The sequence below is a fragment of the Onthophagus taurus genome, chromosome 11, assembly GCF_036711975.1.
Source record: "Onthophagus taurus isolate NC chromosome 11, IU_Otau_3.0, whole genome shotgun sequence".
Lineage (NCBI taxonomy): Eukaryota > Metazoa > Arthropoda > Insecta > Coleoptera > Scarabaeidae > Onthophagus > Onthophagus taurus.
The window spans coordinates 82887-102011 of NC_091976.1; the positions used below are offsets into that span (position 1 = coordinate 82887).

General features: G+C 33.4%; 1 protein-coding gene across 5 annotated transcripts in view; it reads right to left on the reverse strand.

Annotated features, from left to right (window-relative positions):
• Positions 1 to 16501, reverse strand: part of LOC111429372 (choline/ethanolaminephosphotransferase 1 bbc) — a 41646-nt gene extending 25145 nt beyond the window's left edge. The window contains exons 1-5 of one of the 5 annotated variants that reach the window (XM_023065266.2): positions 16368 to 16499; positions 15685 to 16308; positions 15389 to 15629; positions 3370 to 3528; positions 3049 to 3180 (exon numbers count right to left, since the gene is read on the reverse strand). In XM_023065266.2, the coding sequence (XP_022921034.2) occupies positions 3049 to 3180; positions 3370 to 3528; positions 15389 to 15629; positions 15685 to 15896 (744 nt within the window). In that variant the 5' untranslated portion in view covers positions 15897 to 16308; positions 16368 to 16499. Of the gene's footprint in view, positions 1 to 3048; positions 3181 to 3369; positions 3529 to 15388; positions 15630 to 15684 lie in introns of all 5 variants that reach the window. The other 4 variants (XM_023065269.2, XM_023065267.2, XM_071200648.1 and 1 more) reach the window with 4 other exon arrangements.
• Positions 16502 to 19125: the final 2624 nt, after the last annotated feature.

A 19125-nucleotide genomic window follows, 5' to 3' on the forward strand; every position in this document is an offset into this window, starting at 1 on the left:
TAACAGAATGCACAATCTATAGAAAAGATTCAGCCAAAAGAAAAACACTAATTGAAGAACTAAGAACCAACAACGGTGTCCCACATTTACACGCCGAAGGACAAATCGAACCAGAAGATATCCGTAAATGTTTCGGTATGAGAGGGACATGTTTCGTTAAATACCTAATGACCGTATCCTCAATGAAATCCTTATACAGTGTGTCCCAGGATAGAAGTTAAAAGAAGTATAATGACTTAAAAAATTTTGAATTTTATTTTAAGGCTGAGGAATTAAAAGCCCTGTTCGGTGTAAAGAGGAATTTTATGAATATTTTTAGTTTATGTAAAGTAATATACATAAACTAAAATTATATATTTGTTCATGATATGGAAAAATTTTATTAAAAAAAGTTGTTCAAAATGAGAAATTATGGTACTATACAAAATTTCTGAAGAATCTATCTACTTTAGTTGAACCATCACATTTTAGTTTAAATAACATAGATATTGTATAATTTTATTTTATTTATAAAAAGTCTAACGTAAACATAACTGTCGTTTATTCAACGTAACATCCACCTTTTGTTGCACGCTTTTCTATACAATGCCTAAATTCTCTATAGTTAATTTTCTATTGTCGTTATATTTTTTTTTCTCTCTCTCTTAACGTTAACAACGCTTGCCGAAGTAAGAAATTTCTTAACTATTCGCATAATGGTTATAGTTGTAAGATTGGTATTAGGAAATCTCTCGTTAAACTGGTGCACCACTGCTCTTAGTGCACTTTGCCCAAGCCCATAACACTGCACGACGTAAATTTTCTGTTCTAATGTTAACATAATGCAAGAGCAATTGAAATGTGAACTAAAACTGACTAATACATTGATAACATGATAATACATTTTTTTATGGCATCCATTGTTGTTCTTTTTTACTCTGATCTAATCTGAAATATGGTGGTTTAATCAATGAAGGTAGATCTTTCTGAAATGTTGCATAGTGCCATAATTTCTCTATCTGAACAACTTTTCTTAACGAAATTTTGCCGTATCATAAACAAAAAGCTTACTTTACCTGAATTAAAAATAGCTTTCGCTTCACTGTCAAGGCCGAGTTGATTTTCAAGATATGAAAATATACTTAAAATTCTCTCCACACCAACCAGAGCTTAATTCCCCATCCACAAAATAAAATTCAAAATTTTTTAGATCATTATACCTATTGTAACATCTAGCCTGAGACACACTGTATATCACATATAAAAACTCAAAGTGCTAAAACAGTGTAAAAACTGTCAACAGTCGAAAATAAAACCATGAAGAGCCGTTGTCCTCGACAATGTAAGTGTACCACAGCTTACTGCTTTGCCTTCAACGAACCCCAACATAAATGCAAACACTAACACAAAACCGCATAATTCAAATCAATGTTCCCGCCCTTATTCAGCAGCCTCATTCCAAAGTTTCCCGAAACGACTGATCCCAAGCAAATATCCCAAACAAATCATATCCGACAAAATCTCCTTTCCCGGCTACACCACATACAAGCTCTAGAAATATAGCCATAGCAATTAAGAAAAGACCAGAGCCATAGCAACCTCCATATTTTCACTATGTACAGCAGCCCTCTAAAAACCCTCTAATCGATGTAAAAAAAACTTGTTAATTCTCTATAACAAAATCTTCATCTTCGGAAATCTTAAGGCCCACCAACCGTTCTAGAGATGCCTCCGACATAAATCTCTAGCATAAAAAGCCATATTGTTTTCAATTACACTCAAGTCCACAACGCCTTCATCCTTACTCCTAACAATTGACATTAGAATTGTCAAAAACATTAATACTCTACCCGAGCTTGTCGCCCTAGAAGATCTCTCCTTGTACCATTGACCATTTTTTCTCGCACAAAACCTACAACAAAAAAATCCTTAACCCTACCGCAGCTATCCAATCAGAAAAACGTTTCGCCGTCCCTCTAATCACGAAATTATCCCACCCGTGTGGTATTAACAACCTGCCAAACATCATAGTTCAAAGCCTGAACATTCAAACTCACACCGGCCTCGTTTCCTTAGACCTGGAAAAACTTATCTAAATATTCCCACTACCTCATTCAAAAAGAAAATTCAAATTCAAAAAGTAAATCCATGTGTTTCAATATTTAGACAGCAGACCTGCTCAAAATGCCTCAAGTCAAAATCGCAACCTACGTCGACAGCACGGCTTCTCACTATAAACTCACCTTAGATTCCTCGAGAATAACTACTCTGTGCAAATTGTCTATAACAACAAATCCGAGTGAATTATATTTATCATAATTGTATTCTCGCACTACCCAGTCCCTCTAACAATTCCACAATTCCATTCAAAATAGTAGTCAGATATCTAAGCGTCATCCTAAGTCAAAGGCATAAAGGCCATAAAACTCATACAACTCTTCATTTCACGAAATAGCATTCTAAATCTTGCCAACAACAAACTCTTTTACTCTACCAAAATTCTCCCATCACTAACCTACGATGTGTAATGTGCCAAATTTAACTCGGAAACATCTTTTTTGAATTATTTTGTTTGCCCCGGCAACAGCAATTTACATTATTCAAAACTCAGTTCTAAACGAATGATATCCTCTTTTAATATGCATTGTGTAGCTTACTGACAGTGTAGTATACCGAGGATCATTTAGTATTTTCACAAGTATTAAGTGTGATAATACAAAGTAAGTACTTTAAATGTTCTGCAAGTAAGTATCACAGTTCTTGAATTTTAATGTTCTGTTACATCATGCACATTTTTTTCATAGAATTAAGAAAAATAAAGGTAAGAAAAATTAAAAAGGAAACCAGCGGAGGTAAGTACCGAGAAAAAAGAAAAATCTTTTAATTGACATGCAAAATCCCGAATTAACAAGGATTTTAAATTAGGTCTTAGTATTTTAACATAATGCAAAGTAAACACATAATTAATTAAAAGGCGAAATACAGTCGACAGATAATCAAAATTATCTTTGTCATCACCATTGTAAAAATCAATACGAAAAACCTCCGTGCTTGTTTTGCTTAACTTACAGCCACCGTTGACCCGTTCTTGCCGACGCCCCCAGTGAATATAACAACGAGCATGTTCGATAAAGACCAGACTCCGCAAATGCATGTTAAAATCGGAATCGAGTACCACAGGGGAATGGAATCGCCAAAGAACTAAACAGGACACGTTCAAAAATTGATTCAATATGAAATTATTCAATAAAAACTTTGGAAAAACTATTTCAAAAAAGAGTTTTAATGAACATATCATAGAATAGAAATACTTAAACATAGCATATAGAGGTATGGATTTGAGTATTTTTGTGTAATTTTTATAGAAATGTTGTGAAACGTAATACGCACCTTAGTAGTCCATATACTTGGTCCGAATATCGCCGAAATTAGCTGAAGTATGATTATAGTATTCTGAGCTTCTGTTACGTCCACCTGTCCGAATCGTAACGTTCCAGAGACGTATGTTTGCCAATGTGCGCAGTAAAATAACGTCATCGCAGAGAAACACTGTAAAAGAATAGTTATTAGTATAATATATGATATTGTAAAGCAGTATGTCCCTTATTGGATACAAAGTAATCAAAAACATGTTGTAATAGATTGTTGATATCTAGAGCTCTTTGTTTTCCAGTTATTTTAAGTGATATTTTCTTTTAGCCGTTATCAATGTGTTTTTTAGAGTCGTATTTCGTAATCACTGTACTAGTTGTATAAACTTAAAAAGTTTACAAATGATGCGTAATTAGGTGTATAAGTCTATCTTATACAACTAACTACAGGTAGTAGTGGCCGATATGATATTAGTCTATCGAATGGAGTATTTAAGTCTCTACAAGTGATTAAGAGGAATCAGGAAATTTATCAAAACCACACATAAAATGTCAGAAATTGTTATGGGTTGTGATCGGTTTGGCTATGGAATTTTCTCTCTTGTATGTTGTTCTTGTTTGTACTTCTCACTACAATTATAAAAAGTATGGCGATTTATAAAAGCTGACCAAATTTGTTAATTACAATGAAATACTTCCTACCATTCTGAAACCACGGTATTGATAAGGAACCTTGAAAAAAATCGTGATTCATAAAAATACGATCGATTTTTAAGAATGATGATATGACATGATTTGAAAACTATTAGATAATAACATTGAAATGTTGAGGAAAAAATTATTAAAACAGCAATTGTCAAATTTACAAATAAGGTAATAATAAAAAATTTTGAAAAATGATATCACCTGTATTTTGAAGAATGATGAATATTCGAATGAATGAAGATTCGAGTTTATGATATGATATAAAAACTATAAGATATTATTATTCGAATGTTTAGGAAAAAATAATAAGGAAGAAATAGTCAAATTTATAAACTAATAATAATAAGAACTAGGAGTATTTATTTATTATGCAGACGACACCACGCTCAACTCACATAGCAACACATTGGACAAAGCCACAGCAAACTTACAAACATTATACAATCAAGTATTGCAATGATTACATAAATGGAGACTTTCTCCCAAATCCAGAAAAATTCCAAGTCATGATCACCAAGCTACCACATTTGTAAAAAATCTCCAACAGACGGGCAGAAAGCCATATGCACACCGGTTTTAGACTATTAATAAAGCAGCAAGGAGATGCATAAGAATAATAATCAAAATCCAACATCCTAAAAATCCTCTGCACAATGTAAGTAATGAAGACCTATACGCTCGACCACAAATAAAACCAATACGACAAAGGCACAAAGAACTAAAGAAGAATTTTATCTTTATTAATTAAGTAGTATTAAGTACTATTAAGCAAGAAATTTATAAATCAAGAATAATAAGAAATTTTGAAAAAGATCGTATCAACGGTATTTTGAAGAATCATAATATGATATGTATGTTAAATTATAGCTTAAAGATTCTAGTTTAAACCTTCAGGGACTGTTGAAGGTCAACTCAAGAAACCTCACCGGCGATGGGTTAACGGGAAAGAAAACCAAACGGTTGTTATACAGACAATAATTGTAACACCACAAACTCTCGATTAGTTTTCTTTTTGGTTACAAGGGCAACGGGAAGGAGACCGTTCTTTTATAAGACATGTGTTATTCTTTGATGAGTCGAGATGAGTCCACATTTTCATCGAACAGGGTGGTAATTCTCAAAACTGTCGTTGGTGGCCTGATGAAAATCCACAGTTTGTGATAAAAGCAAGAAACAAATTATTTTAACAAATGTATGTGGGATTCCCCCTTGAAAGCGCTAACGAATAAGAAGATCGAACCGTCGAACAGTTGCCTCTGAGATCCCGAAGAGCAACAGTCGTATTTGTAAAACGTTCGATTGTATTAATATTATTTTATTTCAAATTACAAGTTTTAAAGTGTACCGCTAGAAATGATTAAAATAAACATTATTTTATTATGAAGTGAAAGTTTAATAAAAACACCCCTAGAAATAAATTAAATAGAACGTGAACCCTACACAATTTGGAGGCTCGTCCGCGATAATTTAAAATAAAAGAAAAACAGCAGTTTCGTGAGGAAAAGCGACGACGAAAATTCTGCGAAAAAAGCAAAGTTTGGTGAAGAAAAGCGACGAAGAAAATTCTATAAACTTTGTGAAGAAGGCGGATCGTACGCAAGTTCGGCAAGACATGCGAAGAAAAAACACAACCAGACGGCGACAACGAAGATCGATAAAATAACGGCTGTAGGGCATCGACCACTGACGGGAACCAATACTAGATAACGACGCGGGATCTTCTCAATTCAAGGGCACACAGATAAGTTGCATGCTTTTCTTTTAACTTTCGAAAAAAAAAATGGATCGTTTAGGCAATAATTTAGCTATTGAACGAAACATAACGAACGGAACAACGGCGACGATAAGAGCATGTCATAGATTAGTTTATGAAAACGACGGAGATCGAAATAATAGAAAAAGACTACGCGAATTTAAAGGTTTTGTTTTTCAAAATGACGACGAAAAAAAAAAGAAATTAGATTACGCTACAAAAAATTTGACGTTAGGAGATTTAAATTTAATTTGTAATTTATTGGAAATTCCAAACGACGCTGATAACAAAGAAGAATTGGTAAAAGTATTATGCACGCGATTATCTGATTTAAGTTTGTTAGCAAAAGACGATAAAACAAATGATGACGACGATGATGACGAAGATAATGATGACGATGACGACAATAGCGACGCAGGAAACAATGACGTAGCAAACGCAGTTTCTCGAACGAAGAAAACGACACCGAAATTCGTTTTAACGTTTAAAGACGTGGAAGACGCTGTTTCAACGTTTAATGGAAGTGACACGTGTTCATTAGAGAAATGGTTAGACGAGTTTGAAGAAACCGCTTTATTAATGTGTTGGAGCGACGTAGAAAAATTGGTATACGGAAAAAAATTATTGAAAGATGACGCGCTTCTGTTTATAAAATCAGAACCAATAATTAAAACTTGGAAATCACTGAAAGACAGTTTGCAGAAAGAATTTGGACAGACAATCAATAGCGCTGCTTTACACAAGATGTTAGCAACCAGGAAAAAACGAAAGGAAGAGACGTTAACTGAGTACCTTCTTCAAATGCGACAAATTGCGGCACGATGCTACATCGAACAGGACGCTTTGATTGATTACATTATCGATGGAATTATTGACGACGAAGCAAATAAAACTATTTTATACGGCGCGAGTTGCATGAATGATTTTAAAACGAAACTTAATGAAATCTAAACAATCTAAAGATAGACGGGAGTATAAAGACAAGAACATAAAGGAAGACAACCCAAAGACTAGGAAACCTGAACGCGAAGAAAAGGGACCTATTCCGACATGTTTTAACTGCGGAAGGAAGGGACATCTGTCAAGAAATTGTCACGATAAGGAAAAGGGAATAAAATGTTTCAGATGCAATAATTTTGGTCATATTGCTAAAAACTGCCAATCACACGATAACCAGAAGAAGCAATCGTACGTCATAAAAGAAACTAAAGAAGAAAAACCAGGCTATAAGCAGTTATATCTTAACAACAAATTATTCTGTGGATTTATAGACACTGGAAGCGACTTGAATTTAATTAAAGTTAGTAGCTATTTAAAATTAGGCTCGCCAAATTTCGAAGAGACATCAGTTTCTTTGCGAGGACTGGGCAAAAACACGGTATTTGCTATGGGTAAATTCAACGGTAATATAAACGTAGACGAGTGTGGATTTAAAACGACTGTACACATAGTACCTGATGATGCCATGCCCATGGATTTACTTATTGGTAAGCCGATATTAGAAAAAGTGACGTTGACAATATCTTCTAACGAAATTAGATTTTGTAATCATCTACCAAAGGAAGAAATAGGTGTCTCTGAGGAAAATGAAATATTTCTGATAAACACAGAAAATGATTTAGATGTTGGTAGATACGAATATTACGACAAAGTTCAACAGTTGATTGAAAACTACAAACCAAAGAAATGTTCAACTTCAACAAACATACAGACGAAAATTATTTTACAAGATGATGCACCAGTTTATCAAGCACCGAGAAGATTATCAATGCCAGAAAGATATGAGGTAGGCAGGCAAATTGAAAATTGGTTGAAGGACGGCATCATAAGAGAGAGTACATCGGATTTCGCCAGCCCTATTGTACTTGTAAAGAAGAAAGACGGAAGTACTCGCATTTGTGTTGATTATCGTAAGTTGAATAGGAAGATAATAAAAGATCGTTACCCTCTTCCTGTAATAGAGGATCACATTGATTTGTTGGCTGACGCAAGAATCTTTACAACATTGGATTTGAAAAATGGATTTTTCCATGTTCCTATAGCCGAAGAAAGTGTGAGATATACTTCATTCGTAACTCCAGGTGGACAGTATGAATTTCTACGTACTCCGTTTGGTCTGTGCAATTCGCCAGCAGTGTTTCAACGTTACATAAACAATGTTTTCAAAGACTTAATTCAAGAAAGAGTCGTGATTTTGTACATGGATGATATTATTATACCAGCGAGTGACGTTAATCAGGCTTTTGCGAGATTAGAAAAAGTTTTAAAGATAGCAATGGACAATGGATTAGAATTCAAATGGAAGAAATGTCAATTTATTAAAAGCACGGTAGAATATTTAGGACATGAAATAGAAAATGGTTTTGTTAAACCAGCAAAACAAAAAATTAAGGCTGTTGTGAATTTTCCAAAACCGACAACAATAAAACAAATTCAAAGTTTTCTGGGCCTTACTGGTTATTTCAGAAAGTACATCGCTGAGTATTCTTTGATTGCAAAACCGTTAAGCGATATGTTAAGGCAAGACAAAAAGCTTGTATTTGGAAAAGAAGAAGAGCAAGCGTTTGAGACTCTTAAACAGATTCTAACTAGTGAACCAGTATTGAAAATTTTTAACTATTACAATGAAACTGAACTACATGTAGATGCAAGCAAAGAAGGCTTTGGGGCAGTGTTGCTGCAGAAAGACCAAGATGATGGAAAGTTATATCCAGTTTACTATTGGAGTAGAAAAACGACAGACGCACAAAAAAGGTATCACAGCTATGAACTTGAGGTACTTGCTATAATAGAAGCACTAAAGAAATTTCGAGTTTATTTATTGGGAAGTAATTTTAAAATATCAACTGACTGTGCAGCATTTGCAGCAACAATGAAAAAGAAAGACCTTTGCACAAGAGTTGCACGATGGGCCTTGTTACTAGAAGAATTTGACTACACGATTGAACATCGGCCTGGACATCGAATGAAACATTGCGATGCTCTAAGTCGAAATCCAATAACGATGATAGTACAGACTGGATTTTTGGAACGAATGGCAAGGGCTCAAATGGATGATGAACATTTACGAACCATAATGAGGATCTTAGAAAGTAACGAATACGAAAACTATGAAATAACTAAGAACATCCTTTATAAAAATATTGATGGCCAAAAATTATTAGTGATTCCAACTTACATGCAACAGCAAATAATAAAAGAAGCTCATGAAAATGGTCATTTTGCATTAAAAAAGACGAAGGAATTAATTAGAAGAGATTATTACATACCAAATTTAGATGACAAAATTAAGAAAGTGATTCAAAACTGCATACGATGTATACTTGTGGAGAGAAAATCGGGAAAATCTGAAAGATTGTTGAATCCCATAGAGAAAGGCGACCTTCCATTGCACACTTATCACATTGATCATTTAGGTTCAATGGCTAAAACTTTTAAAAAATATAAATATTTGTTTGTCATCATCGACGCTTTCACAAAATTTGTATGGATTTATACGACGAAGACTACCAATACAAAAGAAGTATTAGATAAGCTTAAACTACAGAAATCAACTTTTGGAAATCCTGCAATCATAGTATCCGATCGAGGCACTGCCTTTACGTCAAAAGAATTCGAAGACTACTGCATTCAAGAAAAGATCCGGCACGTAACCATTACAACAGGTATCCCACGAGGAAACGGGCAAGTAGAGCGGATTAACCGGATAATTATACCAGTGATATCAAAGTTAGCGATTGACAAGCCAGAGAGTTGGTATAAACAAGTATGGAAAGTTCAAGAAGTCATCAATAGCACGTACCAACGAAGTGTTAATACCACACCTTTCCAACTAATGTTTGGCGTACCCATGAAAAGACGTGAAGAATTACAACTAAAGAACATAATTCAAGAAGTATACATGCAGGAATTCAGTGAGGACCGTGAGAGGATGAGAAAAGAAGCCAAAGACCAGATAATGAAGGTGCAAGAAGAAAACCGACGGAACTATAACAAGAAACGGAAAATTGCCACTATATACCATATAGGCGATCTCGTAGCCATCAAGAGAACACAGTTTCAAACCGAATCTAAATTGTTAACTAAATTTTTAGGTCCATATCGGGTTGTTAGAGGTATTGGTCCCGACCGGTATGATGTAGAAAAGGTTGGTAACCACCCAGGTCCGCGAAAGACATCCAGCAGTGCTGACCACATGAAACCCTGGTGTCCAGGCAATCCATTCGAGGCGAATGAATCCCAGGATGGCCGAAATGTGGGATTCCCCCTTGAAAGCGCTAACGAATAAGAAGATCGAACCGTCGAACAGTTGCCTCTGAGATCCCGAAGAGCAACAGTCGTATTTGTAAAACGTTCGATTGTATTAATATTATTTTATTTCAAATTACAAGTTTTAAAGTGTACCGCTAGAAATGATTAAAATAAACATTATTTTATTATGAAGTGAAAGTTTAATAAAAACACCCCTAGAAATAAATTAAATAGAACGTGAACCCTACATGTATGGCATAGGATATTTAACGACAGAATTATTGATCCTTTTTTTTCGAGATACATACTCTCAATTCCTAAAGATACATAGACCAAACGTTCACCAGACTTGATGTCATGCGATTCTTTATTTGGAGACACCTTAACAATGCGGTGTTATAAGTAAAGATCATTTCAGAATATCGACCATCTTGAGAAGATTATAAGAGAATGTGCTGGAAACATATTCCGCGCAATCAATAACCGAAGCATTGGAAATTTAATGTTTCCATTTTATTATTTTCAGAATTTCAGAAACGTATACGGTGTAATGATAGCGTAGGTGTTAAACGTAGCGTTAAAGCAATGTAGTAGATGATAAAAAAATGCTAAAAAGTGATTTATTAAATAAGTTCAGTAAATTGATCTGCATGTTTTAAATAAACCATCTAAATTAAAACTGTCTTAATTTTTTCTTAAGATTCTCGACTTTTCAAGTTTATCTTGAATTAACTTTACTCTATAAATTTATCCTTTCGCGAATGATTTTATATTTTTACAGTAATATAAAATGTGAGAAAATTATGTTTTTGACTTTTAATTGGTATAAACGAATAAACTATAATTTACAAAACAAAATTTTTTTTAAAACATATTTTGATGAAATTTTAATAATTTAATATTCTTCTATACAATAACAAAGTCGTTATAGGCAACAATAAGTTTGAATTTTATTAACCCATTGTATACCACTTTATTGAAATGCAGATACAAGCCAGCCCAATTGAGTTGTAAAAATATATTTCGATATTATGAGTTAGAATTTATGCATGTGGACCACAGCATTAATGCGTATATAATTTCCAAGTAAGTGCCGTAAATTAAAGCTAGTCCAAAGATGAAAACATTAAATCACAATTAAATTAAAATTGTATTTTTAACCCATGTTACCAGTTTAACTTTAAAATGCAAAAAGACAAATCATCAAATCGTCAGGATTAACAATACCTATGTTAAATATAAAAAAGTTGGTATTAACCCTAAAAACCACATGTACTAGAGTGAAAATGATGACGATTCATGTAAAAAAAATTAGTAAAAATCCTCAAATTGCAAAGATACAGGCCATCAACGTTACGAAATTTTAACACATTTTTCTAAATATCTTAAACACTATTTATGGTAAAGCGTTGAAATTTGGTACAGTGTAAACTAATATCACGTAAAATCATTAGGCATTATTATTAATATTTTTGAGTTGGATCGGTACGCGGGAACAATGCTATACAGGTTGTTCCTAAAGTTTGTTTGCACAAAACGTTTTTATTCTATCATAACCCTACATTTATTTTTGCAGTTTCTAATAGTAAATTTAGTTTAGAAACTTTTATCACTCTTAGAGAATATTGATAAAATCCACCGTTTTCGTATTAAATGTAAAAATTTTAGGCTCCGAATTCAATAACACTAAAAAAAAAATAATAAATAATCTTAATTGGCAATGACAAGTGAAAATCGAACTGAGCTGTCATTACTACTATGTATGCAACATGTCCAAGTGTAGATTTGGCTAAATCACATTTTTAATTTGTTTTAGTTGGTTTAATAAAAAAATCCAAAAACAATAAATTAAAAATCAACAAAAAATAAACAAAAAAACGACAACACTAACAGGAATAATAAAAAAGTACATAAAATAACAAGACAAGTAATAAAAAATACTAAAGGAAATGTTCAAAAACTTAGATTTGTTTTTTTTAGTGCTATTATTGAAATCGGAACCCAACATTTTTGCATTTAACACGAATACGGTGATTCTAATCAATATTATCTAAGAGTAATAAAAGTTTCTAAACTCAATTTACTATTAGCAACTGCAAAAATTAATGTAGAGTTATGATAGAATAAAAAAGTTCTGAGCAAACAAACTTTAGGAACAGCCTGTATAGCATTCCCGCGAACCGATCCAACTCATAAATTGCCTAACGATTTTACATCACATTGATTTATACTGTACCAAATTTCAGCGCTTTACTGTAAATAATGTTTTAGATATTTGGAAAAATGTGTTAAAATTTCCTAACTTTCATGGCCTGTATCTTTGAAATTTGAAGACTTTTACTAATTTTTTTTTACATGAATCGTCATCACTTTCAGTCTAGTATATGTGGTTAAATTTGTTCCCCGAGTCACCGAAACACCCTGTATATATTTTTAATGTATTGTAAATTAAACTATTCAAATAATTAAGACTTTACACCTTATTACTTTTATTGTAAAACTTACGATATAATCGATTTCATATGGTATGGAATCAAGGTCAAAACAATGCAAGCGCAATTAAGTACTCAATACAAAACTACGGATTTGTTTAGTAATTTTGAACATTATAAAGCATACAATTTTAGTACCATAATGAATCCATTTACTTTTTATGTATCTATTTTTTCTGGATGTAAAAAGGGAAACATTGCCTGCAAGTCTCCTTATAGTAACAGAAATTAATACCAAATTTGTGACACGATACATGTGGAATAATATAAGTACCTATACAAAGTTTTTCTACCATAAAATGTAACAAAAAGATGAAGAAATAAAAATACAGATCGTAGCCAAAGAGAGAAACATGATTGAAACCATAATTATCCAGTATCCACCAAAAAGTCAACAACATCCTGTTTTCTTTTTTGTTCATCCCGATCTTTCGATCTTGAATATTTTCAAGATCGTGGCCTCCTCCGGCCTACCGGAAATAGACCATAAAATCATTATTTTAAAAGGAAGTGCCATAGCTTTCGTTACAAATTCAAATGTTTTGTTCAAAATAGTTTGATTTTGATAAGGATTGTTGATATCTAGAACTTTTCATTTTTTGAAGCACTTATCAATATATTTTGCTAAAACTGCATTTATCAGTCACTATGTCAACGCAGTTGAGTTGGTAAATCTTTTCGTCTTACACTCAACAGACACGTATGGAACAATAAGATCGAGTAGAAAAGAGAATTCCAAAAATGTTCCAAAGACGAAGATTTCAAAGATTCCAAAAGGAATTCCAAAGAAAGTAAGACGGGGGTTTATATCAGCACACCGGACAAGGAAAGTAATGGTTTTTAGATGGTGAGATGGAAGGATAAATGAGACGTTGTTTCTTTCTACCATACATGGTGTGAAGTTATCCATAAATCTCAACCATAAACTTAAAACATTCATAATTCCGTAACCAATACGATTTGGGCCACCAAATTTCACATACGGGACACTCTAACCTTTAAGAACAGATTACAACCCCCATTTGGTAAAAAAAAACCTTTCAACCCCTACCCCCGAAAAAGGAATGTTTTCACATTGATGGGTATTTTCGAATTACGCCAAATTCTACCACATAATAGACCACAGTTCGACATCCTTAACAATTTTCGAGAAAAAAAATTAACGTTATAAACCGTGGATGGGACTTTAGGAGTGACCCCGACGTCAAATTCAAACGTGCAAAAAAACATGAAAACATTTTTTGTAACATTTGGTAGTCAACCCCTCATAATTCTTGAAAGAATTAAGATATCGGGTTTTGGTTTATGGCGTTGTATTTCTTTTTTCATTACCTTTAAAATAAGGTAAAACTCGACAGGGGTTGCTATTTAAAAATGTAGGGGTGGTCATCCCCTAAAAAACTCCACATTGCATGGAAGTTCTAAACTATCTCAGAATGTAGTTTTTATGACTCTTTAGTGATCCCAAATTTTCAAATTTTTTTCTTCACTCATTGGGGGTTGTAATCTGTTCTTGAGGGTAAAAGTGTCCCGTATGTGAAATTTGGTGACTCAAATCGTATTGGTTGCGAAATTATGAATGTTTTAAGTTTATGCCAGAAGTTATGGATAACTCCACACTGGTAAAAAATTCTATATTTTCTTACCACTCAAAAACTTTTTAACACTTTTGTTATATTTTTGGGGGCTAACTTCGCATAAGTATTATCAGGAAAAAAATACGAATCAATTTAGACAATGCCAACCATGGTTTGCATTTAAAAAAGTGAAGTTTAATATTATTAAATCTCGAAAATGAGACACGGAAACAATTTTCTCGTTACATCGTTGTATTACAATACCAAACGTCGTTAGAGCGGATTTCGGATATGGGTTAGTGCTTATAGATAGAATCCAACTCGGGTTATTCCCCAAGTTGCTCTACTCCATGGTCGTTAGATAAACTCAGGGTATTCTCCAAGTATGATGTATAAATCAAGGACGATAGTTGTAGTTTTAACTAAAAGTAGGACTAACACATGGACCTCTAGAAACATTCAGGCGTACGTCGTAAGAAACGTATGGCTAAACGCGAATGTTTCTACTTCTAGGTCTAGTGTTAACTCTAGTTTTAGTTGTTATACAGTGTTAGATTGTTATATACAATTTTATTGAACAAAAGTAGAAGTAACTAATAAAGAAAGCATTAAAATTATTTATTCAAATAGTTTAAAGTGCAAACTAAAAATTTTTCATATAATGGACGTTTGGCTATAAGGGACACTCTTTTTCCTATATTAATCCGTTATATATATCAAGATTACTTTATTGTATCGATAAAAAGTTGCCCATATAATGTTTTAATTAAAATACTCTATCTTTGGTAATAAGTGAGATATTCGCGAAATTTTTTCAAACCATTTTCTTCAAAATGGAGATCATGACATGTAAGCTAGTTTCTTTCCAATCTCTTTTATATTCAGATAGAGCCAATGATGATATCGAATTTGGGACACCTGTACAACTTATTCTATTTTTGTACTGAACATTTGAAGTTATATTGCCATATCAGTAAAGTAAAAAATTAATTATCCATTATTGTGAATACCTCAACTAAAAAGTTTATCTTAAAAGGTCTAGATATTATCTTCAACAATCATGTCAACATGGTTCTAGATACATAGATAAATTTTCTGACCTTGATGTAAAATTACTAACTAAACTAATACCTAAAAAATGACATTTTATTGAATATAATATAATTTTTTTAAAATATATAGTCTTTATATACACAACATATATTATAACTGACAGAACAAATAAGTGTTAAAATCAACAATAACAATGTAAATACTCACTTGGAAAAACATCCATCCCGGATAATAACCCAATTGAACTGATGTGCACGCAGCAAGGGCAACAAAAACTGTCGATATCGAATCACATCCATGATCAAAAAGCTCTCCCAATGGATTTGCCGAACCTGTTCTTCTCGCCTGTTTACCATCAATAGCATCTAAGCTTTGATAAACAAACAAGCCTAATGCACAGAGGGCACACGTCCAAGCTGGCGGTTCTTGTTTAGCATCTGGAGAATACCTTAAGCAACAATCAAGATAATCATTTGTTTACTTCTTTATATAAGATTAATTACCAAATTAAAATAAGTGTCGTAACGACATTTACAAGTAATCCGACTATTGTAATTAGATTTGGGGCTAACCATAAGGGCACTTTCGACACTAACCAATTCCACCATCCTTGTAATAAGGCATCACAGATACTGTTACTTGTACACGAGTATTTATGTTCGCTAAGTTTTCTAAGTTGAGCGTCAGAAAGCAATTTCTGTTTATAAAACTTCATTTTCTTGTTATTTTACAACGAAAAAAGAATGAAGAAAATTACGAAACCGGTCTGTACGTTTGGACCGCAGAACGAGCGAAATTGAGGTTAGAATTTTGATTGAAATTGAGAAACACTGAAACACTTATAATTTTGTGTGACATAAAATGACGAAGTTACTTTTTTTTATTGTTATTGTTACTTCACTCGTGAATGTTTATGACAATTCCGTCAAATTCACTACGAAATACACTTCACTACTGACATGACACTGACGTTTAAAGATCATCCGATCTTCTCTATCTTCCGTTCTATCTCGCTCAAGACAGAGAGAGAGAGAGAAAAAAAGAGGGTTCTTTTGAAGAACACGTGTTGACACGTAGAAAATCGAAACGAAACCAACGAAACTTGCGATTTGTGAAAGTTATTTTAACTGCGACAATTAGAAAGTGAGGTTAATTAACTTCAACGTACATAAAAATTATTTTTTACCCAATATTTTTCATCTACATTAAAAACCTGTCGTTGATAAATGAGTAACAAGTTGTGTTAATAACAACTACCGTAATGTAATAATACAGCCCCTCTCTAATAAAAAACCTTGGAACACTGCCCATGCGTTTAAATTTAAAAGGAACCAATTTTAAGGTTATGTTGTGTTTTGAAGGTTATGGCGTTTTATTAACAACCAAGGTTTATAGAACATAAGGTTACCTCATTCCCTATGCCTCTGTAGTATCGATTATTACCCCGCAAATTGACGTCACTGGTTCGATACAGTCAGAATAAAAGATAGCCTATACATGTGCCTATACGTGACAACACGATGCGAGGTTTAAATATTTTATATAGACTGTACCACAGTATAGGTGGTGTTGTGTTGTTCATAGAACCAGCTACGTCACTGACCCACCTTGCCTCTCAGAGGAGGAGAATCGGTATTGGGTAACCTTATGTTCTATAGACCTTGATTAACAACAACAAATTTACTATTCATAATTAAGTCTTGAAGGAAAAACTAAGATAAGGAAGAATAAATTGTTTATTTCTGTACATTAGTATGGATGAATGAAATAAAAATATACATATATTTTTTAGTAGATTCCACTCTTATTTTAAGTATGGTATTTCTATTAGCGAATAGATGGCGCAATAAATTAATTCCACATAAAGTCCTTAGATTTACAAAGTATCGCGGTTTGCCGCCATTTTGGCTAGAAAGTCAAGCGGGAAATTTAAAACTATGTCGTTCTATTGATAACATTTCCCCAAAATTCAATTCTTTTTTCTCGTGGTACTCTTAAGAGTTGAAAGCCCTTTTAACTACTATTTTTGCAACTCCAAAGGCAACAAGACGGCAATATTTTTGTAAATAAGCGGTGAGATGCAGTGACAAGATGTCAAACCGCCATTTTGGCTCGAAAACAGGCGTCATGAACCGCGGTACTTTGTAAATCTAGGGACTTTAATTCCACATAAAGACCCCAATACGATTTACGGCCTTTACAGACCTTGGCACTGATCAGTACTGATAAGCTGTTAAACCGCCATTTTGGCTCGAATATTTGGAATACACCGGCTTCATGAACCGCGGTACTCATTTTCAAAAATTATGTACATAATTCAATTAACCTTTCAGTACACGCGCTTACATACGCGACGGACTTTGACTCAGCAATTGCTAATAGAAACAATTTATTATTTGTTTGTATTACATCGAATATAACTTAACCTATTTTGATCATAAGCTCACAATCAGATATACTCGGAACAACTAAAACTAGAACTAGAAATATTCGAGTTTAGCCGTGACTTTTTCAAGACGGCTAATCCCGAATGTGTTTCTAGTGACCAAAACATTCAGGAAAGGTAACTGTTTAGCAGCTTCCTTTTCCATGGTAAATTTGATCATGAGATGTTGCGAGTTCAGATGGGCTAGGAACTTCTAGGACTAGGAACGCTAGGAAAGACGTTCTTTTCCATACGGCCAGATCACAACGTTGCATTTCCTTTGTCTGCAGGTCTGTTTTTTCTCTGATCGTCTGCGAATGTATTATAATTAAAAATTGACTTCATCGTCCTACCAGCAGATAAAAGGAATGTCACAAACATGACAAAACGACGAACCTTTTGTATCCAGCCGCTTATAAGAATATCAAGAAGGACACAACCGAGAACATAATAAGAAAAATGGAAGAATTGGTGAAATCTACAGAAATGTAGCAGAACAGAGAAGGCCCCAGTACCACCAAGAATTTATGTTAAATCGTGATGGAAAAGATTCAGAAGTTGAAGACGCATTGGATAAATGGTTTTTCGTAGTTAGTGAGCAAGGTGTAAATGTTACCGGTGCAGTATCAGAAGAGATTACGAAAAAACGCAACGAATTTAAAGCAACAGATGGATGGTTATCTCGATGGAATGCAAAACACAACGTCAAATTTATTCCATTACCACTTGCTGTCCCCATACGAAGACACCTCTTTAAATATCATCATCGATAATAAAGAAAAGGTGTCGATGCATGAAATTTATTAATTTCTTACAATGTTTAAAACAGTGCTATACGTATTTCGAGCTATAAGCTCTAGTCGTGCCTGATGAAGAGCTTATACCTCGAAATACATATAGCACTGATTTAAATATTGTAAGAAATTAATAAATTTCATTCATCGACACCTTTTCTTTATTATTACTAGTATGATGAACCCGGAGAATACCATTGCCAAATTATCATCATCGATGTCTTAAATACCGACAACTGATAATGTTATTTCAAGAGAATATTGGTATTACATTCGAGATTACAATGGTATGATAGAAGGACGATAATGTGGTCACAACAGGAAAAATCAAATGGACCGATCTGTTAGCGTATATAGATTATCCATCAGAGGAAAAAAGTAGTGGTAGCTAATCATTTCATACTTAAACTGCCCATTGTCATGTCTATGTCATTGTGTGTGTCATAGGGCATGGTATCACTAATCTTAACATGAATTTAGACATAGCCTGTAGTCACAGCCACGAAAGAAATACTATCTGCTAACGTTTAAATCCAAATTACTGCTTTGTAGACGTAAGGGACTTGGTTCAACATAATTCTTAGGTGACGAATTGTGCGGCGCACCATCATATTAATTTAAAGAATATAAAGTTGGAATTTGTCTCACCTAATACGACAAGATTAGTGCAGCCAATGGATATGGAGTAATCGAAAATTTGAAGCCATTATACAGGTGTTTTTATA